We start from the raw sequence: 27,274 nt of genomic DNA on the forward strand, positions 1-27,274 counted from the left end.
CTATCTATCTATCTATCTATCTATCTATCTATCTATCTATCTATCTATCTATCTATCGTAGCTGTATGTTTTTTTGCACCCTGGAATCAGGATTGTTCAAGTATGCAATTAAAATCCAGGTTCAATATGACGTTCATGCTTATGAATGCGAGTTTCCAGTGGCACGTTAAGAATGATCATCATTTGTTCTGTTCCCCGTCTTCTCCAGGCAGCCAGGCAGAATGTCAGTGAGGGGCTTGGACCCCACCTGCCCCACCTCAATAAAACGGGAGCCCTCCAGCCCCAGCCCCAGCTCTCAGGGCGACGCCAGCCCAGCTCAGCCCAGTCCAGGTAGCTCCTCGTCGGATACAAACTCCAGTTACGGTCTCCTCACCAAGGGCCTCAGTCACAACAACGGGCTGGACTCGCCGAGCCTCTGTGGTCACGCGGCCAGCTTGGCCAACAACGGCGGAACCACCAGGTTGGGTGTTTAAATCGATTTTCAGCTTGTCTCGCGTGTTGTGCCACGAGCGCCGACTGAACGCACTTCTCCTCACCTCTCCACTTTCATTCAGGAGGTTTGGGGATGACGAGGGCCAAGTGAAGTGTGAGTTCATGCTGGGCACTGTGGCGAAGCGGGTGTGTCTGGTGTGCGGTGACGTGGCCTCTGGCTATCACTATGGTGTGGCTTCATGTGAGGCTTGCAAGGCCTTTTTCAAGAGGACCATCCAGGGTAAGTGTCAAAAAAAGAAAACAAATCTCCTACATATTCATGCAAAGAAAGATGCTCGGTTTTATAGTTTATTGTGCATGACTGGTATTGCTTTCTTGCATCATATAAACCTGTTTCACTAGCAGCATGGCACAGATGGAGTTATACCCCAAGCTTTTGTTGTGGTGTAAACAAGCCCCGATCAGTTAATTCATAGCTTCCGCCTCCCACTTTTGCAAACTGCAGAAAGGCTTTAAATAAAGATCTGTTTGCAAACAGCTGATATGTGGTTAAACTTGCTGGACATTGTGTGTACAGTCAACATGTTGGGGGTTGCGGGCTTTCAAGCAGCAGATAGCTGAGCTGCCTAGTGCTAAATGTGTTCGCTCTGACTTCTCCACGGAGCTGAGAACTGAAAGCGCACAGTGTGGGTGTTTTAAAGGGATTGTCCTGCTCTCTGTCGGCTCTGGGCCCAGGTCGAGGACCCGGTGTGCCTCGTCTTGTTAAGAGCTCTGGAAGTTGGCTGCCGCAGAAAAGTTCAAAGGGTAGACTTGAGCGGCTTTCAAATCGGACAGGGAGAGCTGATGTCTGGCTCGTCAGAAACTTCCTGTTTCTAATGGAGGCTGGCAGTTGAGATGGCCTGTACTGGCTCAAGGCCATCAGGCTTAGCCGGCAACTTTGGCTGGTTGATAAAATTTCAATTTTTTATTGAGAATATATTAAACTTTTTCAAATACTCCCAATAAATCCCAGTTTCAGTCTGAGTATGAAAGTTCCCCGAAAAAGAAAATGGAGTTTAGATGCCAAGACAATAAACTCAACAGAAAAAAAAAGCAATTTTTTTTTCTGTAGACTATTGTTTGGTTGTACAAAACACTGGAAGACTAGTTTAGGTAGCTGTTTCCACATCACTGACAACCACTTTTTTTTTTCTTACCTGTCCCTCTCTTTCCCTCTCCAGGTAACATCGAATACAGCTGCCCAGCTTCCAACGAATGTGAAATCACCAAGAGAAGGAGAAAATCCTGCCAAGCCTGTCGATTTGTGAAGTGTCTGGCAGTGGGCATGTTGAGAGAAGGTCAGCTGTGCATTAAAGTGACTTACTGTTCGCTTCACTGTGATAGATCTGATGGGAAATCTGGCAGGGGGCTTCAGTCTCGTCCTTATAGACTTCTGACATGGAGAGAGAAGGCCACTGTGCCTGTGCTGTAGCTGACTTATCTCCATTGACAGTGAACTGAAAGCACCCTCGTGTTGCCATATATAATATATGTGTGTGTAGGTCAGCGTACGTGGAGTAAACGCAGCACTGCACGATGAGTAACAGGGCTCTTATCGGTTCAGCCATGTCCCTCTTTGCTGTGCAGGGCCTCCAAAATAGTTTCTGGACTTTTGCCAATTTGTGAAGGTGTCATGGCAACATTCCAGCACCAAGAGAGATATTTGGGGGGAAGCTTAGTCATTATGTATTTAGTTGAAAAGGGGTAGATTTTTTTATTTTATTTATTTTTTTGCCACAATGACCAGAAGAATAGTTAAGTTTAGGCTAACAACCAATGTGATCAATCATGGTGGTAGCAGTATCACGCTGCGGGTCAGTTTAGCTACAGATTGATCTGATGCATTGCACCAAAAGGAAGGATGCAAATTATTGAACACCTTCTCAAATCAACAGATGCATGGTTAGGGGTGCACAAAGGAGACAAAAACAAATTTCAGAAATGTCCTTCCTAAAGTTCCAACCTGAACCCAATTGAAAATCTTTGTAGTGTTTATTCCAGAAACATTTTGATGGCTACAATAATTTTCTTTTTTAACCCGCTTTCTACTATGAAACTTTATCACGTCTGGATAAATATTTGAAGTGGGTCTGTGCACATGCCGCAGATAGTCTCCTTTAGTCTGCCTGTGTGCCTGCTGCCTGGTGACATATTGTTGTCCAGATTTAGAAGTGACTCACAGAGGAAAACATTAGCAGCCTCCTACTGTACTGGCCACTTGTCTCCTGCTGTGTGCAGCTTAGGAGAGTTACCAAAGAGGAGAGCGGAGATAAAACACCTGAGTGTGTAAATGTTGAGCAGTTTGATCTCAGGAAAAATCCCGAATTTATTACGAAAGTAAAAGCCTGTCAGTTTATGCTAAGTGACTGATGTCTGCAAATCATAATGTGTGTAAATAATAAGTAAAGTAGATAATGTAGGAAAAATGAAAATAGCACATTAAGGTATCCTGCACTTTACTAGACCTGTTTCACAATGTTTTCAACATTTTCTACTTTTCTGTGCTCTTTTTTTTTTTCTCCATTTTTTTTCTCAATTTTTCAGCTAATGTCACCTTCGGGAAATGTTTGTGTAAGATATGGTCCGGTCCTGTTTTTGTTTTTGGTTTTGTTTCGATCGTAATATCTGAATTGAAGTATTTCCCCATCACAGATCTTACCCATTCAGGTGACTTTTACCGAAGTGCTTGGAGTTGTTTAGGTGCTGGTGTTGTGATTAAACCACATCGTTTAGTCACCACCCTGCCAAGAAGAAGTTGTTTCTCCAAAAACAGCTTCTAAATTAGATTACAATTTATAATGCAATATACAAAACATACGTTCATGAGCTTTCAGTTTCTTTCAAGGTGTTATATTAAATATAATTAAAACACAACCAAGTACTTTGAATTTATAAAATACACAGCTGCATTAGTCTGGGATTTTATTATCCCTCTTTGGGGATTTTAAGTGAAGTTTTCTTACGATAGTAGCTCCAGATTGTCTTATTGATTTCGGCACAAATCATTTCAGTTCTAAAGCCTGACATGGATTGGCTTTTCTCAAAAGGAGCATGCTAACTAAAGTACTTGACCAAAGTCATGACTCAAACTGGAGGTTATAAACCTTTTATATGGAGAAAGTTAAAGCTCAGTTTGTAGCCATTTTTCCTCAGCTGTTCTTCAATAAGAAACACAGTTCTAGTTTTACCTCCTAAAGACACGTTCACAATTTCTGATAGTCTCAAATGTTTTGAAAGTGAGCAACCCCAACTGGTGTAGACCTGAAAGAGGTTTTATTATTTCCTATTTGGACCTAAATGTGCAGCAGCATCTTCCAGCTGCAGCATGTATGTGCACAGTGAGTTATAGATGCAACCAATTGTAGCACGTTTACACATTTCCGTGTACGTTTAAACGCCTCACCAAGATCTCAGATCCGCACTCACACCTCGGTGTGTTTTCCACAGTGCTATCTTTTTCTATATTAGCTGCTTTTAATAGGGTTGAGGCATCAACAGCATCCCACCTCTCTCAGCCCCCCCTTTGCTTCGTCCCCCTGCCTCATAAATTCCTCCAGATGCCTTGTGGGATTCCTGGACCTCCGTGAAATGCGAACTGCCCCTCGTAACTCCTGTCGTAAGCGCCCTCGTAACGCGCTTCATCGTGTCTCGTAATGCCCCTCTCCCCCTGGAGAGGCCGCAGTAAACAGAGACAGAGGGAGCTGTGAAGTTTAATGAGGAGAGTCAGAGCCATATTAAAAGAGCAGCTAAAAGACATATAGACCCCAGGCAGGATTTGATTAAGCCCCGTTTAGGTAACTGTTTCCACAGAAGCTTTCACTTTCCTAGGACAATAGGACCATGGTTGCAAAATAAAGACAATATATCCTTCCTCCTTTTCTAGTTGTATTAAAGTTGCGCAGTTTGTACATTGAGATGGTTCAGACCCTACACACCATTTACATCAGCCAATAAGAAGCTATCTGTTGTATATCGGATGCCACTAAGGTGTGGAGACTACCACAACACAGCTGCACACTCCAAAGTATTTTTGTAGGATGTTATGTGACAAAACAACACAAAGTACAACTGTAAAGTAAAAAAAAATATATTATTTTTAATATTATTTTATAAGTGAATGCCATTTCATTGTGGTATTCACTGGATGGTTGGAGTTGTTGTCTTTATGGAAGGAGAATCTCAGCTTCATCTGCATCCCCGCATTAAGACGCGGTCTCCTCCATGTTGGCGTTGTTGGTTCCCTGCCACATGTTGCATTTCGTATATTGGTTTTAGTCTCATCTGACCAGAGCACCTTCTTCCACATGTTTGCTTTGTCCTGTCAGTTTCGAAGGATGGATTTATCTGCGTAGGTTTGCAGCAATGAACAGTTCTCTGTGAGAATGTGTCATTTTGGATTAATCTAACCCTTAGGTGACTTCTGAACTCAGTCATTTGTTCAGGTTCCTTTTTTAAGAGAAACAGAGAATGAATATAAATTCAGAATACCTTTTGGATATTTATTTGTAGCAGAAATTGAAAATCATGCATTCTTTTCTCTTCCCTTTAAATTGCAATAAAACAGATGCGAGCTTGAGGAAGCAACGTGACAAAAAGTGTAAAGATTTAGGATGCGGTAACACTTTAAAAGCCGTATATGTGTCGCCACATCTGAGATGCGTGGGATTGTTTGTGGTGGGAACATGGAGGCAGTGGCGATGGAGGTGGAGAACAGGCTGAACTAGATGAGTGTATGCTGTGGGACCTGTTTTCTAGACCAGAAAGCTTCTTTTGTGGAAATGCTGTAAGAATGGCTGTGTTATGATGAATGTGGCTGTCCTTATCAAACGCTGATGGGCAGTCCAGAAGAACAATGAGGTAGTGTGTGTGTGTCTCTCTCTTGTTATCCACCAAAGCTATTCTTGGCCTTTTAGTTGTCAGCACATTCCACTATGAAACATTATACTTAGTTTTGACATTATCTTCTGTCATAGCAGAACACAAACACTTGAATAAAACTTAGTTCGCCTGTAACTCAAGCACTCAGCAAATACGAAACAAACAGTTTGGAAGCTAATCCACATTAAATGTTCAGCTTATAAATCATTTCTTTAAATTCAAAATTAGTCAAGTTAATATTTGGCAATGAAGAGCTAATACTTGTCCAATTGCTTAGCATGTTAGCCTTCTACACTTTAAGGCTATGCTTACACGAGACCTCTGTTTGGAAGCTGCTGGTGTTTTCGAATGTTGACTGGGAAAAAGTTTCACGTTTAGACAATAACGCCAAGTCGCCTTAGATCTGCTGTAGTTGTAGTTGGGAGATATACGGCGCCGTGATTTTAGCATCTCATCAAAACACTGTGCCAATCAGTACAGTCTCCAGTCCTCAAACCCTAAATGATGTCAGATCATCAAAAGATTAATTAAATATGGGGAAAGTGAACACAAGAAAAGAAGAGAATGTAGAGAAAATCATTTTTACTGTGAAGTGGCTTAAATACGCTAAATATTGTGACAATTTTTTTTACTTTAAGCAAAGAGCCTCATATGCAAGAGATACATTTCTGCTGGTTAAGTTTTAAAATATGAAAGTATGGTTAAAGGAGCACTGCATTTGATTTAGTGACAACTAGTAAAGAAGCTTCCCTCTATAAATGTTCATCTTTCCTGTGTGTATCAGAAACAATATTGGGCACCCATAATACAAAATATATAAATAGAAACTTAAGTCTCTGTTTAGGTTGAGTGTTCGGTTGGCTATGGGAAACATGGTAGCACATCGTGCTTATTCAAGTTGTTAAACTATTTACAAAACTTACTTCAACGACAACACGATTATGACTTCTTGGTATCACATCTGTGTCTTTTAATCCCTAAATTATTCTCAATTATTGGTTTCTGCATCGAGGCTTCCAGTTATATGATGCCAGTGCGGCAAGTGATGAATAGCCATTATTTTCTATTTTGGTTTCACAACAGGCTGTAATGGATACAATATGTGTCACTAACTGCTCGTTTACATAAACAACAAGAAAACAATTAAAGTCAAGAACTCTTTGTGCTTATATTAAATAATTTCTGTCTCAAAAAAAAAAAAATGTTATTTTAAACACCGGTCCTCAGCATCTTTCATGTTTTAAAACTTAAATTTGACATAAGTACATTCAAATTCATGGCCTCGCTCAGATTTGAAACTTAACTTGTTTAAAGCTAAGGGTTTATTGTGGGATCCGTCGGATTTGACAAAAGCTTAAATGTAACAAGTGTCTGCATGTAAAAGTCTTATCAAAAGATTTAGTTCTGTTTTATGGTCCTGTCTGTCTTTGGACAGTTGATTTGATTTATTCTTATTTCATAAACTTAGAGATTTTTTTTCATTCTAAAACCTAAGGATTGAAAGTCAAGGCTCTTTCATTTAACCACAAAACAAAACAGAACTAACAGCTGTCAGTGTACATTTTGCTGACCCTTTGGCAAGTGGAAGCTGAGAGGTTATGACTCCTGATCAAACTCATATAACTCTCAGAGACCTCCTGCAGGTAGATATCATTGATTGGTGAAACGTAGCCCTATTTAAGTGGATTATAAATGTGACAGTTCAGGAAACGTGAAGCTGTTACAAAGCAAGCGGGACACTTAAAATAAAACTCTTAAAGATGAGAAAGGCAGCTGAAGAAAAGGTTTCTGTTCAAAAATATTAAAAATATTGGGTACGTTTTAAAAAGTGACCAAAATCTGACAACAATTTGAAGAATCAGAGCTTGCAAACCAACAATACGTTAGTTTTGTTTCTGTGGCAGCAGTCATATTTACTAAACAGCATTCTGCTGCTTTATGGCCACCTCACCTCAAGTAAAGATGTCTTTAAAGCCTCAAAAATAAATTAAGCTTTTATTGCAGCAACAAAAATGACTTTACTTTTATGACATTTGTGCAGTGAAAGTCCAGCTAAAAAACAATATATATATATAAAAAAAACCCATTTTGTTCCCAAATGTTGTCATACCCAACAATTTCTATCAAATAAATGTAACTGAAGCATATTTTATATACATTTTATTTTTTCTAATGAATTTTATTTATTCGTGACCTGTTTCTCCTTGGCAAACAGGCATGCTTATCTTATGTGTTCTTCAAAATGGCAAAGACAAGAGAACATGGCATTCTAGTCAGGCAGCTGCATTGAACTTAATGAGTCAGGAAATCTGAATATGTAGATTATTTTTTTTTAATTTAGATTTAATTCATAATGGGATCTTCAAAGATAACGATGATTACACGTTTTATTTCTCAGGATAACATATATTCTTTTTAAGTGTACTGTACTTGTCATAAGGGTTGTGAGGCACATAATTCATACCAGCACTGTTATCCACAATCCCCTCTTGCATTTAATATCTGTTCATGGGACATTAACTGATAAAGCATTATATCAAATTTATAGTTGTAGTAATGGCAGACGTATAAAATAAAACAAAATAGCTTTACAAGTCAATGGCACAGAACTGATAAAACCCCACAAATCTTTACACGCCTGATTAAGAAGACATTTTTTTATTTATTTTTTTTGCTCCTTAATTTTTGTTGTGTGCTCTGTGAAAATATCTGTACAAGTCAGAATAATAAGTTAAAGGGATGGAATATTGCTGGGAGGTGTCAAGAGGGGAAATAATAGCCTCAATGTGTCTCTTTACAGATGCCATTATAGATCTGTTCAGGGACACTATGGCTATTTACACTCTGCAGACCCAGAAACCCAACACCACTACTGAAGGCTTCCTGAGTCACATTCACACCCCCTGCATAAAGCATTTTCTCCGCAGTTGGTGAGACTCACAGTGTGTCTGTTCCTCCGCTGTGAACATGACCGGCCTCTCCCCTGGCTGACACACACACACACACACACACACACACACACACACGCACTCCTAAATCTCCGTCATCACGTTGTCGCAGTGCTTGTTAAGATGAGCATTTGTCACCGGCCCCTCCGAGGTTTTCAGGTGTCATCTTACAGGACGCATGTTGCCGCTCCAGCATTTGGCCCGTCCCGTCCTGTCCGGTCTCCTTGAGATCGGCAGCGCATGTGGGCTGTTGACTGGACAACATCCCGATGGTTTACTGGGTTTAACGTGGGAGCCGTTCGCTCGTTGACCGACTGGTTTAAATGTCGCATCAATGTCAAACGCTGCTCTGGCTCCAAATGGGACAGAGTAAGCAATGTTGAAGACGTTTGAAATCATAGTGAGCCTTGAATTTGGATGATCTTACTATATATGTAAGTTGCTCAATTTTAAATATCTTTTGAGAAATTTTCTGGAATTAATTTACAATAAATTTATTTATCAGAAAGGAAGAAAACTTTTGACAAAAAATAATTTAGGTGAATTTAAATAAATTTGACTATAATCAGTGTTCAAGCGATATATTTCAAGTGTTTATTTCTGTATATCTTGATAATTATAGCCATAAGAAAAGGACATGAATTGAAAGTTTAGTGGAAAGAAAAAAAATGTAGAAAAAAGTTGTAGACATCACCACAACCTGGAGTAAATTAGTCAATTCAAGAGTCACCTCACACAAACCTTTGTAATTAACTTGTCTTGTGAAAATAAACAGTTTGTTTAGTGGTGCAAAGATATACATTTACTTTTCATTTGCTTGAAGTCCAGCATGAAATTTACACAGTTAGTGAGGATTTGATGAGCCATCCCCTCTGCTGGTCTCGGTCATCTGTTTATGTTCAGTTTCCAACTTGTGACAAGCTTTATGGAGATAATCATGGATTTAAAAAAAAAATTTTTTAGCAGAACATTGGACCTTTCCAAAGTACCTACTTTAATGACCACGGCATGACTGTGACTGATTTAAGAGGAAGACGAGAAACCCCCAAATGCGTACAAATGCATATGAACTGAACTAATAAACCATGCCACAGTTCACGTGGAAGAAGACAAAATATACTGGATGTACTTATCAAGAATGCAACATTTCTATGATAAAAATGTTTCTTGTTGAGCTTACAAAACATTACAAATATCTGAAAATGGGAGTGTTTGGTTTTCGTGGACTGCCATCCATATTAGCAGAAATAAACACTTGAAATATATAGCTCTGTGTACTTTCCAACATTTCCTTTCAATGATATTCCAATGTATTGGGGATGCACCTGTATGGATTGTTTTATTTACTGTACATGTAACATTATCATATGAGGGCCCCGAGTGTTTGTGTATTTATGTTTTTGTGGTGTGGCTAAGCAAACATCGTCACTAACATCCTGTGCTTATGTTTACATACGTAGGCGTGCGCCTGGACCGGGTTCGAGGAGGCAGACAGAAGTACAAGAGGAGAATAGATGCTGAGAACAGCCCCTATCTGCACCCACAGAACAGCTTGCCACAGAAAAAAACATGTAAGTAAAAAAGGAATGGGAAAGTTGTTCCTCTGATTTCATAGACCTTAATTAAGGTTAGATGAGCTCCAAGTTTTGTTTGTGCTTAAGATTTAGCAACAGCCAGGCCTTTGAACTCTGGGAAGCCACCGTTACTCTCTTAACAAATTTAGATTTTTACGTGAGAACAGCTTTGTGTTTTACGTTTAAGACAAAGGCAGAGGCACTTTCCATTGAAATTGTTCCCCTTTCTTCCTCCTGGAGAGATAGTTTATATAAGAAAATGAACTAACATAACACTAGATACAGTAGCTTCTGTATTTTACTTGATTTGTCAAATGAAGTCATTATAAAATTAAACTTTTTTCAGCTAAGGAAAAAAAAAGTGGCTTGAGGGTGATTTCATCAATAATTGTTCGTCTTTCGTCTGACAATCATAAGAACAAACGAATGAGAGTCGATGACTGGAGCAGCCAGTTGCTACAGGAAGGACTATCAGGATAGCAGAAAATGTATTTTCAAGTGACTGATCAGCAGGCCCAACCATTTTGCATCAGTCATTACATTTACATGTACAGTTTAGTCAAGGTAGAGTCGGAGGTCAATCAGACCATCAATCTGCACTACCGTTGTTTTCTCAAGCTCCATTTCCTGCTGCTAAGCTCCCTTCCAGTTCTTTAGTCCTGCATGTCTTCTGGTTATTAGAAGCCTGAACTCTGCTGGTGCCCTAGAAAAATGGGAAGTTTCAGGGATTCCTGTACATCACACATGCACGCACACACTCATCACAATGTGGAAACCACCATCCTGTGCGGCATTTCGTCCCCTTTATGCAGGTGACAACTCTGACATGTCCTGTGTGTCGCCAGCTTGGGGCTATTCTTTGTTTTGGCACCAGTTTGGTGGCAGCAGGTGAAATGATTGAATCGGTCTTTCCCTTGAATGTGCCTTGTTTTAACAGAATTTTGTAGTTTTTTGGCTGTTTGTCTGTGTTTTTTTTCTTTCTGTCATTTTGGTGTGTGGCTGTCGTCCGTTTTTTGAGTTTTTTATTTTTTTTTTTTTTTTTTTTTTCTTTCAAATATGGCGCTGGCACTTTAGCTTAGCTGAATGAAGCTTGATTGTCGGCTCCTTAGCAAAAGTTTTGAAGGCTAATACTAGCCGTGTTTCCATTAACCGTAGATTTGTGCAAATTGAAATTAAAAAAGTAAATTTGCTTAATGGAAACATGGCAATTTTGAAAAAAATAAAACCTCAAATTTTTTGATAAAAATTGTTTGAGCTAGGATGAGGTTTTTTTTTTTTTTTTTTTTTTTGGCTATATCAAAATAGATGTATTTTGCAAAACTGTAATGAAAACACTTTTTGCTTGTCACATGAGTCACATGATAAATAGTCAAATGTTACTACTGGCATAAACAATAAAAAAAAAATCAGCGGGAAGTTGTAGGAGGATGATGGTTTGTTTTTCAGACAATGTGCAGCTGGCTCCCCCAGATCTCTCACAGCATCACACAGTTCATAAAAAGTTGTGTGTCATTCCAACGTGTTGAATTCATATCTCTTCTGTAAATTTGCTGACTACAATTTCCCAAAATGCTGCATGAATAGTCGCTTCCAAGTATAAGTGGCTTGTCTCTGCAATGCCCGAGTAAGACGCCAATGTTTCCTCTGATGGCTTTAGCCGTTTCTGAATTATGATTATATCTCATATAACTGTTTAGATCTGTCGCTGCCATGATTTCTAATGACTCACCGCGTGAACAAGCTTATTCTCTTGCGATTTTAACTTAATTACTTACGTAATGGAAACACCACCATTGCAATTTTCGACATTAGCTGTCAAAGATTTGCACAAAGATTTCTACTGGAAACGCAGCTAGTGTCAAGAAACCTTCTGATGGTGTGGGTCACTTTTCACCATTATACTTTGACAGAAATATATATTTTTTTCCTTGCGTGTTTCGTATTTCTTTCTGGTTCTCAGACCGGTTCCAGTAATGTCTTCCCCTCTCTATCTTTATTTAGCTCACTGAAAAAAATGAAAACCTTGTGGCAATAATAAACTTTTGCAGTTTTTGTAGGTGCAGTGGAAAACAAGGTGGTGTCCCTGCTGCTAGTAGCCGAGCCGGAGAGCATCTTCGCCATGCCGGACCCCACGGTACCCGAGAGCGACATCAAGGCTCTGACCACGCTGTGCGACCTGGCAGACAGAGAGCTGGTGGTCAACATCGGCTGGGCCAAACATATCCCTGGTATGAATCTCCCTCTTTCTCTCTCTCTCTGTCTCTCTCTCTCGCTCGTAGTTCTCTCACACAAGCCGACACACACATTAGGTTGACTAAGTCCCTAATCAGATCAGAGAAGGGATTGTTCTGACTTGTGACTGCCAAGACGGCCCAAAAGAGCGGGAGGAGGAGGGGGGGGGAGGTTGGCTGTCTGTTATCTGTCAGTCATCCTCTATGTGTGTGTCTGTGCATGCCAGCATGCTGTAAATTGCGTGCCATGCCCTTCCTGACCAAAGTGTTCCCACACCAACCAGATGACCAATGGCCACATGGAAGTTTTAATTTGTTTCCTGGGCCGTGGCCGCCTCCCTGTCAGGTCTGAATTACAGAAATCCTCCTGGCTCTTGGAACACACTGAGCTTGTCTTCTGTCACAGAAATAGCAGATGAGACGTGCCGAGGTTCTTTTTTTCTTTTTTTTTTTTCACCCCCTTCAGCTGAAGAAGTGTGTCTGTTCTTGCTGAGTAGTTAGAATAAAATGCCTGATGTTCAGATGGGGTTTGTGTTGGGAGCGCAAGCATTTTGCCAAACTCAGAAATGGAGAAAAAAAAAGTCAAGTTTTTCATCATTTTCTGTTTGGAGAGTTTTATTGAAATTTTTTTTGCAGTTATGAGTCATCCAAAACTTTCATTTGCTCAAGATGATGAACATTTTTTTTATTTTTTATATTGAGAAGTTGTTGTTTTTTTTTTGCATCAAAATTAAGTTGCTGTTCAGAGATGGTGCATAACAGAAAATTATGGTACTGCAAAATAAACTTAACACCAAAAACTAGCAAACACGTTTTGAGTTATGTATATGCATGCCTGATCTAACTCCCCAAAAGCTGTTCAGTTCTGTTAAATTCACAATTTCTTTTTAAAAGCATTAAAAAAATTTCAATTTACTCTTGCTTTAGTTGCAGAAACTACTTGCTAGACATCTTATAACTTGCAACACTTGCTGTTGATTTATTATCATAGTACACCTCACTGACTGTAACGAAGCTCAGAGACAGTGACTCTCGCTGCTTTCCAGAAGCAGCTAACCTGTTTAAAAGTAAAGGTTTTGTAATCATCCGAACATAAATGGTAGTATCTGCGAAGAGATGCCTGCACTGTAATTGTATCCTTTAAGTAAGAGGTAAAGTTTGATTACTTTTCGTGCTTTTCAGTGAAATTCTCATGTCAAAGGGTTTGGGATTTGGTATTTAGTACTTTGTAGGTGCAGTGAAAGGAGCTGTGGCTTGCCCCATCTAGTTTTTAACATGACTAATAATACCAGGATTTCCACCATTACCCTCTCAAGCCATTTTAAATTGCAGCTCTTACACAGTAATTTCCCTGCATTTCCTTGCACCACTTATATTAGCCACTTCAAAGGATTCTTATAAATTAAATAAATAGTTCCCCTTTATTTCACACTAGGCTGCTAGTAAATACAGGACTTTCTCAGAACAGTAAAATATTACACATAAAAGCTGCAATGCATTACTGTCATCTCATGTAGGACCACAGGGATTAAAAAAAAACAGTCAAAGTAATCTCATTTATTAATTATGGTGCTGGATTTTTTCTTTTTTTTTTAAAAAAAAAATGATAACTTGCTTAATTTATAAGTTTTTGAAAAAAATAAAATAAACTTCTCAGACTCACAGACAATGCTTTTTGTTAAATGAGTTTAATTTCACCTCCAGTCCAAAACTCAAACTTTTATCTAGACATAAAAAAGTGAAATCCTACACCGTATAAGGCTTTTGCTTAAAAACACAAATTAGAACATAATTTTCTCGCTGAAATACACTTTAAAGGCTAACAGCTAGGTCAGAAAGCCAAAGGACTTCATTTAAAACTTTGGTGGAGATCCTGGATCCCGTTTAAACGTATAAGCAAATAAAAAAAAAAAGTCACCAAAACTACTTTCATGATTAGCGACATATGGTCATGCCTTGTATATTTCTGTTGGTGAAATACTGGAAAGCTTCAGAGAAGTGTTTGCACAAAGTCCTATAAGAAACTTAAATACGGGATTCTATTTTACAGCTTTTCTTGGTTAATCAGTTCTTATCATCCCCTTTTTCTCCGCTTTATCAGCAGTGCTATTCACACCCAAAACATCACCAGGGAAACACCTGGGCTCTTTGTTGATGTCTTGTCTCTGAAATGCTTACAAAACAAACAAAACAGGTGCGTGTGAGTGCTCGTATCTTTCTACTATATTTTCCCCTGCATCTTTTTTTTTCTTTTCCTCAAAATTTGAGAAGAGGCATTTGGCTGTTTGTTCCTCATCAGCGTTTCCATACTCTTGTTTTGGAAGAAATTCACCTCCTCCCTTTATAGATCTCCCCCCTCCCAGCGTGTTGCCGTCTGCTCCCCCAACCCCGCCCCCAGACAAATGGAGTCCGATTGACGGGTTTATATTTGTAGCCCTTTGCTGAGGGAGCGGAGCAGCGGTGAGCGGCGGCTGTAGCCACAGCAGATACCCACCAGAGGGGTAAAGGACAGGAGAAGGGAGGGACAGGAAGACATTTTACGTTCTGAAATGACACCAAAAATACACTAATCCATCAAAACCCATCAGGCATGTTTGGGGGAAAAAACCCCCCAAAAACTAGAAATACTTAAAGGCAAAAACAGTAAAGTTAAATGGAAACCAGTATTTTGCTCCTGGGGGGTTGATTGTATTCACAGAACATGATGGAGCCTTTACTCCGAGATGGAAAAAGTGACGACACCGTCACCGATAAACCCGTTTCTCTGTGAAACCTTCAAGAGCTTCTAAAATTATGCAGAAATACTCTGTCGGAAAAATTCAGCGGGCAACTGTTTACGTTCTAGGAAACGTGCCTGATCATTATTTTTCTCAGATTTGGATGAGTAAACCCAAACCAGTTTGACCAGCTGATGCTGGACAAGTCTGTTCTCTTTTCTTTTTTTTCTTTTTTTTTACAATGAAACTGGAGAAAGGATAGAGTAGTTAGCCTGAACCAGTCCTACCACAGGCATGGACTGGTCGAGGGTTTAAAATGTATAGTTTTCTGATTCGCTGGCTATGACAACGCCACAACACTTTTTCCTATGCTTACAAAAATTTTGGAATATTTATTTTTTTTTCCTGGAAAAACACATTGTGAAAACTGAAGGAACTTCACCTTCTGCAAGCAGTTAGCCAGACTGATTAACCACATAATAGGAATTTCTTTTATCTGTATTTCTGAGCAGAATGACAAATTAGGTCTAAATATAATTCTACGCGAAATAAGAACGTGTACTTGAGAATTACCAAATTTAGGGAGGGATATTTAAGGGTTTTTTTCCTTTAATCTATGTGTCCTAATTTTCTTTGCGTCCTCCAGTTTCATGGTTTGTTGTTTTGGGAGGTGACTTCTCTCGATTGAGCGTGTAATTGGGGGTTATGTTGGAAACTCACGTGTTGGCCCAGTCGCTCCTTCTTGGGTCGTCCATGTGGCCGGCGTCCATTTAGGCAGAGATCCAAAGCTTGCAGGACCACCGATAGTTCATTGCATGGTTTGGAGTCCTCACGACTTCTCAGCTTTTGGTTGCAAAACATCCCTATATACTTTAGTCTTCAGATGGACCGGCATCTTGTGGTTGGAGACCTGCCTCCATTTTGGCCATGTTGCTTTTACAAAGGAACAGGCTTCATAGAGGGTATCACTATTAACTCAAGTCTATGCATGAGATTCAGACTCAACAGTTTAATGTTATAATTGTTGTATTGATCCTATTTTAGCAGCAGAGGCCAAAATTCGAACAGGAAGAAGAAATTGTAATAGAGTTCATAATTTTAGTAAAGGCAAGAAAAACAACTTCCAAACGGTATAAACACTGCATGGGAACCGGAGTTAAAGAGAAGGAGTAAGTGGAGAGCCACATAACCTGAGAGCTTGAATTTACTGAGGAGAAATCACAAAGGAACCAGAGGAGCTAATGACAGGGGAGTGGGCGCAGCTTGGGAACAAACAGCAGACAGGGGAGGCTGAGGCAGAGGTGAAAAATTAAGCAAAGCAATGAGAATGAAACCTGAACCTGAGCGGTAAACTGTAAGAAAAACCACTCCAAAGGAATAAATACAAACACAAAGAATGAGATTAACTAAACTGAAACAGGGGACAAACTAAGACGGCAAGAAATAGGGACGCATACAATAAAGAAATGATCAAAACATAGACATTGATGAAACTTAAAGTCCGAACACCAATACAGATAGCAGAGTTTATGTGTGAGGAAACATCTAACTACTGTTTTGGATGAGCAAACAGGATGACATCTTCCAAACTTGATTTATTGCAGTTCATTGTATAGTTATCACAATTTATATGCATATTTTCCCCCTCTTTTTTGATAAATATTGTGATTACTTTTCTGATTGCAAAAGTACACAACGGTTTCAAGCCAGTTAGTCTTAAATGTGGATGAACAAAATGAACAAAAGGGGGGGAAAAAATTGCGATGAAACAAAGAAAAGTGGTGGCAACAAGACACTCAAACACAGGGAAAAGGCTGCTTGAATAATAGTGCGGCCGGCCCTACCTAGCAGCGTAATGGCCGTGTCACATCAGCTCTGGATGAGTGGCAGGACACACAGCGGCCCCCGTTGCTGCTGGGCCCGGGGTCCTGGGCGAAGTGTCCCAGGCCATGTGAGTTCTTTGCCCAGGGGGAGGTGAGTGTGATGGGCGGGCTACTGCCCTGGCTGCACCCACTCCTCCGTGTCGCCTCCGATCAGGCAGATTGACAGTGATGTGGTGTGAAGTCTGAGGGGCAAACTGGAAGACGAGCTGGCTAAAGACCAACTGCCCTCCTTGGTTTGGGCCATTTTGAGTCTGCGACGCAGCACTGGCTGTGGAGTATGTGTGCGATTAAGGCGACTGCTGGGTGACAACTGTGTTAACATGTGGTGATATAAACTAGCTGTGCTTCTCTTTATGTGTCAAGCAAATGTTGGAGGGTATATTTGACATGTTTCTGTCTGGAGGGAAAATGTTTCCTATGCAGAGTTTGGAGCAAACAAACTCATTTGTTTGGTGTCTTCAAGATTATTTCCTGGAGAACTTAAGAGTTACTTTAAATGAGCTGGTACTGGGAACTGAAATTTGAAAATGAAATTTGAAACTCTCAAAAAGGACAGAAATGGTGGGTTATTTTGGATCTTATCACATATATAGGCCGAATTGAACCAAAAAGCGTTTAATTTAGCTGTTTCTGTTCCGCTTTTTGACATGTCATGCCTCGTTTAAATTTATCGTGAAAACTTCTTTGCTTGGCTCATTTGTCTTTTCAACAGTTTAACTTTTATCATTCGATTTATCAATAACTTGCTTGAGATTTCATCTAGCACAGATTCACACAGGTCTCCTGATCGATGGCTCTGCTACAGAATACTGATCCCTATCGACGTATGAAATTGTGCACTGACAGCGTTTCCAATCCATCTTGGTGGGGCGGGGAGGGGGGGGGGGAACGGGCCGCTGGCGCCGCCGCAGGGATTTTAAAGAGCCGTGGATTCTGATAACAATCAAGGATGGTGTCAAAAATACAAACAGCCTGCCCTCCCCTCCCTTTTTCTGTAAAATCTTCTGTTTAATTACAGTAAACCTGTGTCTGTGTGAGTGTGTGTGTGTGTGTGTGTGTGTGTGTATGGAGGTATATGCGAGGTGGTAAGTGGGTTTAATAACCTCCAGCTGGATGTAATTGTCAATCAAAGTTGGCGTGTCCTGCAGGGACTCATCAAATGTGCCACAAATTCCTTCTGTCCTTCGCTATGCCCTTTACCGTGTGGCTATTTCAGAAGTAAAATTATATTGCTGCAGTTATATTTTGCATTGATACTAATGGATATTTCACACAAAAAAACAAACAAACAAAAAAAGCACTTGAGCTTTCTGTCAAACCTTTGTGCTCTTTCTTTTGTTTTTTTTTCCAGGCTTCCCCACCCTCTCCTTAGCCGACCAGATGAGCCTCCTGCAGAGCGGCTGGATGGAGATCCTGATCCTTCGGGTGGCGTTTCGCTCGCTGGTCATAGAGGACAAACTGGTTTATGCCGAGGACTACGTTATGGACGAGGAGCAGTCCAAACTGGCCGGGCTGTTTGATCTGAACAATGCAATCCTGCAGCTGGTAAAGAAGTACAAAAGCATGGGTCTGGAAAAGGAGGAGTTTGTGCTCCTCAAGGCCATCGCTCTCGCAAATTCAGGTACTACTTTTGATTTGACTCTTGAATCCCCCCAAAAAAAAATAAAAATAAAAAAAATTCTTTCACAGCTTTAACCTGATCCGTTTTTACTTTTAGACTCCATGCAAATCGAGGACTCTGAGGCAGTTCAGAGACTTCAAGACGTCCTTCACGGGGCCCTGCAGGACCACGAGGCCACGCACCACCCCGAGGACTGTCGGCGCGCCGGGAAGCTGATCATGACCCTCCCTCTTCTCCGTCAGACGGCCGCTCGCGCCGTCCAGCATTTCTGCAGCATCAAACAGGACGGCCGCGTGCCGATGCACAAACTCTTCCTCGAGCTCCTCGAGGCCAAAGCTTGAACAGGAACAGATCCGTCTGCTGCTTTGCGAGAAGAAGCGAGGCGTGTCGGTAAATAGTGGGTTCGCGACTCTTGTGTATTCGTCCATTTTAGCTCGCATCCTAATTAACGTTCTTTTCTTTCCTTGTTTATTTTTTTTGGAGACACAGCCCTCCTGTTTCCTATAAAAACGGCGAAATTGGTTCAAGTGTGCTAACCCGTTGACTTATGGGACAGGTGGCTTAAAAGCAGAAGAATCGCGCCTTCTTCAGATATTTACAATTGTATGCCAAACTTTATTTCTTTAAAATCATTTTAAGAAACACTTGATACTTGAAGATCCTTCTGGATTATTTTTGCTCATCTTGAAGCCTGGCTTCAGTATAATCTGATGCAGTATAATCTGCATCCTAGCAGTTTAGAGAACATTTATGATAAGAATTTTTTTTTTCTTTGTTGTAATGGTAGTTATATACTGTTAGTCTTGCCAAAGAGTAAAGACTCTTTATTATTGAGTTATACCAGCAGATGTCCATGATATTTTGATGTGGCCTATGAAATGTTCATAAGACCCTGCTCCCTCGCTTTATTGTATAGCAAAAACATCTATCTCCATTCATGCACATGCGAAGGAGGGGATTATTATTATTATTATTATTATTATTATTATTACTAGCATTAATATTTTACCAGGCATTTTCAGGGAAAGAGTACTTATCTTCACGATGCAACAGTACTACAGCAAAGCGTTATTTATTTATTTGAGGCTCTGTTCTGTTTCTTTTATTTTACAAATGGGGCTGTTGCAGCTAGAGGATAATTTTTTTTAAGATTTGTAGCTAATATTATTGTGAGATAATTTTTTACTAGCTTCTCTGCTGCAGCACTGATAACTGACACCATATCATGATATTACCATTGAAGTGCAGTCTGTGCATAATATCGTAGCGTTGTGCAGAACAGTAATATGATTTCGTGTAAAACAAACAAACAAACAAAAAAAAGGCTGCCATAATGTATAGTTCACTTCAAAAGTTTACACGCTGTGTTAACTTCGGACCTTTAATGATTCATCTGAACTGTTTTTAATGAACTGGGTGGATGCTCAATATTTCTTAGTTATTTAAAATCTGGAAGAATTTTGAATTTCTGGAGGACTTTATCTGATCCATAAAGGGCTAATTATATGCATAGCCTCTAAGAACTTTGCTAACTGTTTCTTAGGAAATCGCACAACATACATTTTCAACAGGGGCGAGAAAAGGAACATTACAGACGCTTCATATTAACCCGCTTTATTTAAACTGTAAAGCCAGTTTAAATGTGTGGGGACGTCCAACTGTGTCCAAGTTTCAACCATCTAGCTGTTGCTTTGTCACCTTTGCCGTTGTCCCGTTTACTGTACGAGTACGAATGACTGCAAAACATCTCCGCTGCACCACAGCCACCACGCTTTACAGATGTTCATGGAGTTAAAAGCCTTACCTTGACTCATCCAAACTAACCTTTTGTCACTGACCAAATAGTGTGATCTTTGTCTCAAATGATTGTCCAGGAAGAATAAGAAGAAGAATAAGAGGAATTTTGACTGTATATTTGGTGTTGATTTGGTAGGGGGTTCTTCTTTTATCCATTCAATCCATGTTGATGTTAAATCGGCTTCACTAGATAGCGACGCTAATGTTTTGCAGTCTTCCAGTGGGGGGAAAAACAAAACAAAAAAAAACAACAGTTCACATGCATCTTTAAAGGACCAAACTTACCGTCATACACCAGAAAAGTTTCTGTAAACTTCTGACCAGAACTGTAGATCTGTAATTAGGGAAGCGAGAAGTTGATGTCTTTTCTATAGTAGCAGTCTGTGTGTAGGATCAAACGTGTGCACTGATTTCATTTTAGCCATAATGTTTGGGGAACCCGGTGGTGGCGCTCTGTTAATCTGCTAGCGTGTGTTTGTTATGTGGAGAGTCTCTGAGATTTGTCTCCCGCCACACATCTCGAACGAGGAGTGTGTGGTTGGGGGAGAGGGGTGAGGGAGTAGGGGAGGGGGGCGACCTTTCAGATTTAGGGTCAAACGGCACCGATGTGGTCGGTTTCAATTGTTTGTCATGTAAGATTTGCTGTATGTACATCATGTCTTATGCCAACAGCGGGGGTTTTACAGATGTGAGCGGATTCTTCTCTCCCCTGCCAGGAGCTGAGCAGTGCTGTTTCATTCTCAGGTGGATTCTTGGGCAATAAAGACGATCCCCTTAATGCAAAGCTCATAATATCTGAGTGTCTTCTTCCTCAATAAAAGCGAAGGGAATTCATTAAGAGCCGGTAAGTGGGCGCAGTCTATTCTGCCTCAGCCTGACAATGAACTCTTATTTCCATGTTCGGCCCATGATGTCACATTTAGGCCATCCGAGCCCAGTTGGATGAAGATTTATAATTAACAGTGGTAATGTAATGAAGTCGAAAAGTGGGCCCAAAGAGAGAGAAAGAGAGAGAGAGAGAGAGAGAGAGAGATGTCTGTATTGAGCTCAACATTGCACTCATTGCCTTGTCATGTAGAGATCCTGAGGAGGAAAAAAAAAACCATCTCTTAGCTTCTGATTTTTGCAGAAATATTGTTTAAAAGCTGCTAAGATGAGAGCAGGTCAGCTAAACCTTAAACCAGTGTCCGAAGGCAGTCCATGAGTGTTGGTATCTGGCGTCCTCTGGTCCAACACAGTCGAATTGAACGATGCTTCTCCAGCAGGCCTCTGCAGAACAATATGACATGCTGAGAAGGTAGATGGACCATTTGCATCGGCCATGTTGGAGCAGAGGGGCATCTAAAAACGGCACGACTTGAGGACCAGACACTCCTGCTTTAAAACAATGAAGATGGATGAAGTGACCCAAGCCGATCCAAATCAAACTGAACCCTCACCCACCACCCGTTTCCGCCAGCTGAATTTATCTTTCCCCAAAACGTCGTCGAATGCGCAGGGGGGTGGGGGGGTATTCTGGGGACAAGCTGGAGAATTTTCACCACATCAGCTGTCAGTAAGTGAGTTAGCCATCTTGAGTGATGTATTCCCGTATGTTCCTGTGTGTAAATGGGTTAGTATGTGTCGGGGTGGCCGTGTCGCCCAGACACCTCCGCTGATGGATGAGGCCTCCCAAGGAGATGGGCTGTAAAAAAAAAAAAAAGGCTGATTCTGGCACTCAAGGGTGAGATCACATCCTCAATAAAAAGGCATTGTCCCGAATCATCACAGCAAGGTATGAATGCTGATTAGGGTATTAAGCGGAGAATAGCTGCTCTGTGAAAATAAATCAAATGAGGTGAGGGTTTATTTGGGAGGGATTTGAAACGGAGCAGCGATGGTTGGGCTACAGGCTCAAGGAGCCTAAAATAATCTATTTAACTGTCTATGGCTTCCTTGTTTTGCTGTTCTACAAGTCTTCCTTTTACAAACATACTACTTGGTCTGGAATTTGATTCTAAGCATTTCCCACTTTTCGGAAATGTGTAGAATTTATTCATCATCGCCGTCCATCCATCCAGACATACATCCATCTAAACAAGTTCATTTATCTTCAGGACGTATAGAACTCTGTTCTTTAAAATGATTATGCATACAATATATACAATTATACTGTACATTTGACGAGAGTTTATTGCTGCTTGAACAGATATCTGGTCTCAATATGAAGTTTAAAATATGTTGCATTGGATCAAAACAAAATAGGAAGTGGGATTTTTATATTATTATTATTATTATTATTATTATTTTATTTTACTTTTTTTTTTATTTTACATTCCCATTGGGGAACAGAATTTTTTTTTAAAGTCTGCTAAAAGGACCAAGTCATGTTTTGTGTTTTGAAAATAAATAAATAAATAAATGTTGTGCATTAAGAAGAATTCAGGAATTGCAAGAATTCAATCTTGCATCTCCTCCACAGTTGAAGAATCTCCCAGATCTGCACTTGGACCAGGGAAACACGTAATTTGTAGAACACAACGTCCGTCTGAAAAAGAAGAATGAATCAAGGTTTGGAATGAGCTTGAATTTAGGTCTCAAGTAGGAATAGTAAAAAAAATAAAAATAAAAAAACCCCAAAAAAAACTAAGAAAAGAAAGTTAAACATTCAGCTGGCAGGAACCATTTTTGGGAACAATTTTTGGGAGGAAATTGTAGAGATTATATAATTTAAGACCAAGGACTGTTTGCGTCAAAACATTATGACTATCCCAGGGGGTTCTCCGTCTTCATAGCTGGTTACGGCTGCAGAGCGTGCTAACCTGTATGAAGACATCATGCAGCTGCTTTCAGCTTCCTTTGGACAGTGACTCCATGCATTCAGCTGAGCCTGAATGCATCCAGTAGCTGCTGCGTGCTGCCATCATGTGGTTTGACAGCATACTACAGGAGACACCAAATTGACCAATGGGTTCATGTTATTCTCCCGACATGTTAGGAGCTAATATTGACTGAGAACACTAATACTGGACATTTAAAAAAAATTATACCCTACTCATTAATGCAAGTTTTTTCCCCAGCATGAAACAAATAAAGCAGGACTTTGCAAATTTTTCAAAAGAAGGAAAAAAAAAGTGTAATTAAAAGTTTACATAAGATGCAGACTTTTTTTTTTTTTTTTTTGGAAATACCTGCAACATCAATTTTCATTCACACGAACCTGGTGATTAATTTAAACATACTAATATGTAATTTCATAAGAACAGACAGACACATGAATAGTGTATAAGAGCTGAAAGGTAGGTAAGCTGAAAGCCGACACCCGGCTTGTTACCATGGCACCTGCCGAGGAAAAGCCGAGGCTGATGGGAGCCCTAGAGGCACTCAGGAACACGAATGCTGTCGGTTCGAAGCTCTTTGACTCTTGACCCTGTCTGGGAATTAATCGGTCCTGGGTAGGGAATGACCACAGCGAAATTTCTGTCACATTTTGACTACATAATGTCGAAAGGAAAAGGTCAAGGCGGGGTTACAGGTGAGATCCTAAACCCTGTGTAGGTCTGTGTGCCTTGCGATTGATGTCACACAGCGAAGGGCCGCCATCTTCCCCAAAAACAGGCCGAACCACGGACCTCAGCTCCGGTGAGTCCGACGCCATCGACACAAAGCTTCTGCGTCTAACACCTTCTACTGAACAAACTTAGAGTTTCACAAAAGGTTTCCCGAGTAAATAAGATAAAAGTGAGCATGTGCGCACCGTCGTGGCATTTTTTGGGATGCCTGAACTAGGCCGTGCAGGTAAGCATGTCTCCAGTTACAAAGTTATCTCTCCGTCGGTGCACAACGTGATCATCTTTCATTCACACTGTGTTGATTTCAGATCTACAAGTTCTTTATTTTTTTTTTTCCTTCAGAAAATTATGCTTAAAATTATACAACTTTAAATATGATCCACATGACAGACAAGTTTGAATTTTTTTTTTTTACATTTTATTTTAGGTGGTTTCTTGTAAAAAAAAAAAAAAGAAAAAAAAAAAAGACACGGCCTAAGAAGATATGTTACCAGAAAAAAATGTTACCAGAAAAAAATGTTGGCAATTTGTTAATACAAAGCAAACGCAGTAGTTCTCCAATGGTGACAATAAATGCAGGGTTTTTTTAATGGTTTTGTCATTTTTAAGTGTTATTATTTTTTTTATATCCAATGTTATGACTTCTTAATCCACTTTACTATGTGTTTAAGTTGAACATCTGACAGTTAAATACTTGTCTAACATTTACTCATCGATTTGTAAATCTTTGAGTTATCTTCACAAAATTCTCTCTACGTTTAGTGCTCTCATAATCGACAAACCTTTAAAAAAAAGCTGCTCAGTAAAAATAAGCTTATCAGAACGTTGTTTCCTCCAGATTCACCGAGCCCCACTCCTCCTGGAGGAGGCGGCGGCGGCGTTGCCGGGGGTGACCGGGCAGAGGGAGGCCGGCGAGAGCATCATGTCGTCCAGGAGCTTTGGTTCATCGTGGTGATGGCCGCCATCGCCCTGCTGCTGCTGGCCGTGGCGTTAGGAGTCATGCTTCACAGGGTAAAGAGCCCGGGCTCCTTTTCTGCTCTCTTCAGATGCAGAACCATCATGTTGTGGCTTCATGTTCCGCCAGGCCCTGAATAAACCCCCCCTCACCAGGGCGAGGCCTCCTCTGGTCGCTCTGCCCATGCAGAAGAGGAGCCCCATGGCCGTGTACCCGCCCAGCAACTCTGTCCTGGTAAGAGAAACTTCTACCCTTTTGTCTTTAGTCTCTGATCTCTGAAAGCGTTGTAGAAACTAGGCCATCTCACAGCTTACGAAGGTGTCAGACGAGTCAGTGTGTTTTTTTTAAAACAATAGCCTTGCTCTATTTCAGACGCTGCCCCAGAAAGTCGAGACAAAAGGCCATGAAGCACATCGCCAGATCTGAAACATAGCTTTAGATTTATGAGTGTTTGCAACATGGCCTGTTTTCTTTGAATGCATTCTCACTGAACCTTCTTGAGCCTCTTGAGCTGCCGTACTGTACATTACTTGAGCAACAGGATGCGTCTCTGTGTTAATGCTACTTTTTTTTGATTATTATTATTATTTATTTATTTAAATAACTGCCAGTGTTACTCTCTCGGTTTCAGTTCGACACGGTGCCGGACACTACCGGCTTCTCCAGCAGCGTGACCCTGAAGGGGTTCTCCATGAAGATTGAGGTAAAAACCCGATGAAAACTATTTTTTATCTGATTTATTTTTCAACTTTCCGTCTTTACATCTGCTTCACCCTGAAACATTCAAAGTGAAGCTTATTACATGTTCAAGTCCAGGAGGTGTAACAAGCTCCACAGCTTTATATTGGAAGATAAATAATATATTTCAAGGAGTGTTTGCGTATTATAATTAGTAGATCTGAGACCGTTCAGTGCCTGGCAGTGACATTTGTCTCAATTTATCATCATTCCTTGGGAAATGTTGTATTTTTTAAAAAAAAGTCACACACACAAGGCATTTAGTGTGAAAGCAATGCAAGTTTCCAAAAACAATTTGCAATATATCATTTTTCCTGCTTTACATGAGAAACTTCGACTTCAGCCTTGAATGTCAATATAATTACATTGCTGCCCAAAAACGCCATCATTAATAATAATAATAAAAAAAAGAGTAGGATCAAATCAACTTGAAAAGAGCAATTTCAGTGTGATAAAGCACTTTTTTTCTTCTTCTCTTTTGTGTGTGTTTTTGTGTTCGTTCAGGAGATTCTGGAGGCTAAATGCGAGCCCGCCGAAGAGATCGACTCAGGAGAGGAAGTGGGCGTTCTCAGCGTGAACTCCCTGCGGCGCAGCATCAGCCAGGTGATCGACGGGAAGTCTCTCACAGGAGACGACGACGACGTCTGGGACCCCAACATCTCAGCCCATGACAGCGGGATGGTGAGAGACCCCAAAAATGTATGCTTGAACATGTCAAAAAAATTCTAAAAAAAATATGTAAAGCACTTAAAAATATATATAAAAAAATGTAGGTGAAAAGTTAAAAAGACAAAAAAAAACAAAAAAAACAAGCAAAAACTATTTTAATATGAATAGAAGCTCGAGCGTGCCCTATTTTACTTTGCAGTTTATGGATGACGAGGAATTTGTGGACACCATCAAAGGCTTCAGCACCGTGAGGAAAGAGCACACGATGTTCACAGACACCAACTTGTGACGCAGCAACAAAAAAAACAAACAAAAAAACGTTTGGTCCCCACAGCTCAGTCACGATGAGCCGCATCACCACAGGGGTTCATGGAAGAAAAGCTTTGTGTGACAAGATCCAGTGGAAGAAGAAGAAGAAATATCTCTTCATTTAAACACAACTGGAAAAAAATAAATTTTATTGACATGAAGGAAGCAGCAGGACAAGCAGAATCCCATAAAGATACTTTAGTCTCCATATTCTACTCTGGTGTTTTCTGAAACAGATCCTGAATCATCGTTTTATTTCTGTGGACGTCTGAGGATCTAATGAGGAAGACATGTAAACCTCAGTGTTGTGAAGAAGTCGGCTTCCAGGTGCCGTCATGTTCACCAGAAGCTGGAAAAGCATTTTTATTTTATTTTTTTTAAACAATGTACTTTCTGAACTTAAGAGTTTCAGACATGCACCTCCCTCCACATTTATTGGTGCGCCAGATTTTCTCTAACAGTGATTTCTAGAAATTGCTTGTGGCGTTTCTGACTTACAAATAAAAAGACATCCGTCAAATAAACAAAAGACGTGTTATTTTTTTGTCTCTCCTATTTTGAACAGTTTGTGAGGTAATTTGGCCTTGGTATTAAATAATGTACTTTGGGGACATGCTTGACACAGGGTGTGTCAAGCAACTTTGAGAATAAATTACCCAAATTACAAAAAAACCGCTGAAGCTGAACTGTTGAGTATTGCATTACAGCTAGTAATGAAGCAGAAAATGATGATTTGATGGATTTACACCCATCTTTACCCAAAATGATCACAGATGTTGAAATCTCCACAGGGCAGGAAATGTTATTTGTAGATTTTGTTGTCATCATTCTGTATTTGGACATCATGACTGACATAACTCGTAAATGTCAGATAATTTACGTTATCTCTCAAAAAAAAAAAAAGCTTACTAAACTGGATGACATGTCAGTTG

General features: G+C 40.2%; 2 protein-coding genes across 6 annotated transcripts in view; both read left to right on the forward strand.

Annotated features, from left to right (window-relative positions):
* The window catches only part of LOC103144114 (estrogen-related receptor gamma-like), a 37,346-nt gene extending 16,386 nt beyond the window's left edge, over window positions 1-20,960 (forward strand). For 2 of the 3 annotated variants that reach the window (XM_016675895.1, XM_007560922.2), the window contains exons 2-8: window positions 209-460; window positions 555-712; window positions 1,653-1,769; window positions 9,758-9,868; window positions 11,920-12,099; window positions 18,054-18,323; window positions 18,420-20,960. In XM_016675895.1, the coding sequence (XP_016531381.1) occupies window positions 222-460; window positions 555-712; window positions 1,653-1,769; window positions 9,758-9,868; window positions 11,920-12,099; window positions 18,054-18,323; window positions 18,420-18,664 (1,320 nt within the window). In that variant the 5' untranslated portion in view covers window positions 209-221 and the 3' untranslated portion in view covers window positions 18,665-20,960. The remainder of the gene's footprint in view (window positions 1-208; window positions 461-554; window positions 713-1,652; window positions 1,770-9,757; window positions 9,869-11,919; window positions 12,100-18,053; window positions 18,324-18,419) is intronic. The other variant, XM_007560923.2, reaches the window with a different exon arrangement.
* Window positions 20,961-23,446: 2,486 nt separating this feature from the next.
* Window positions 23,447-27,015, forward strand: LOC103144115 (usherin). Of its 3 annotated transcripts, none has more exons than XM_007560925.2 (6): window positions 23,447-23,741; window positions 24,510-24,682; window positions 24,756-24,860; window positions 25,258-25,329; window positions 25,869-26,063; window positions 26,233-27,015. In XM_007560925.2, exons 1-6 carry the CDS (start codon window positions 23,678-23,680, stop codon window positions 26,320-26,322), a joined length of 699 nt encoding a protein of 232 aa, XP_007560987.1. In that variant the 5' UTR covers window positions 23,447-23,677; the 3' UTR covers window positions 26,323-27,015. The 3 variants fall into 3 exon arrangements, with proteins under 3 accessions (XP_007560987.1, XP_007560988.1, XP_007560989.1); XM_007560926.2 differs by having other exon boundaries at window positions 25,869-26,045; XM_007560927.2 differs by lacking the exon at window positions 23,447-23,741 and adding an exon at window positions 23,752-23,897.
* Window positions 27,016-27,274: the final 259 nt, after the last annotated feature.

This window comes from Poecilia formosa, unplaced genomic scaffold, assembly GCF_000485575.1.
Source record: "Poecilia formosa unplaced genomic scaffold, Poecilia_formosa-5.1.2 Scaffold122, whole genome shotgun sequence".
Classification (NCBI taxonomy): Eukaryota; Metazoa; Chordata; class Actinopteri; order Cyprinodontiformes; family Poeciliidae; genus Poecilia; species Poecilia formosa.

Bases quoted from the DNA above. Each gene is read 5' to 3' on its own strand.
- LOC103144115 (XM_007560925.2), top strand. From the start codon at position 23,678: ATGTCACACAGCGAAGGGCCGCCATCTTCCCCAAAAACAGGCCGAACC. The intron at 24,683-24,755 runs GTAAAGAGCCCG...ATGTTCCGCCAG, and splicing joins TAGGAGTCATGCTTCACAGG to GCCCTGAATAAACCCCCCCT. The intron at 25,330-25,868 runs GTAAAAACCCGA...GTGTTCGTTCAG, and splicing joins GGTTCTCCATGAAGATTGAG to GAGATTCTGGAGGCTAAATG.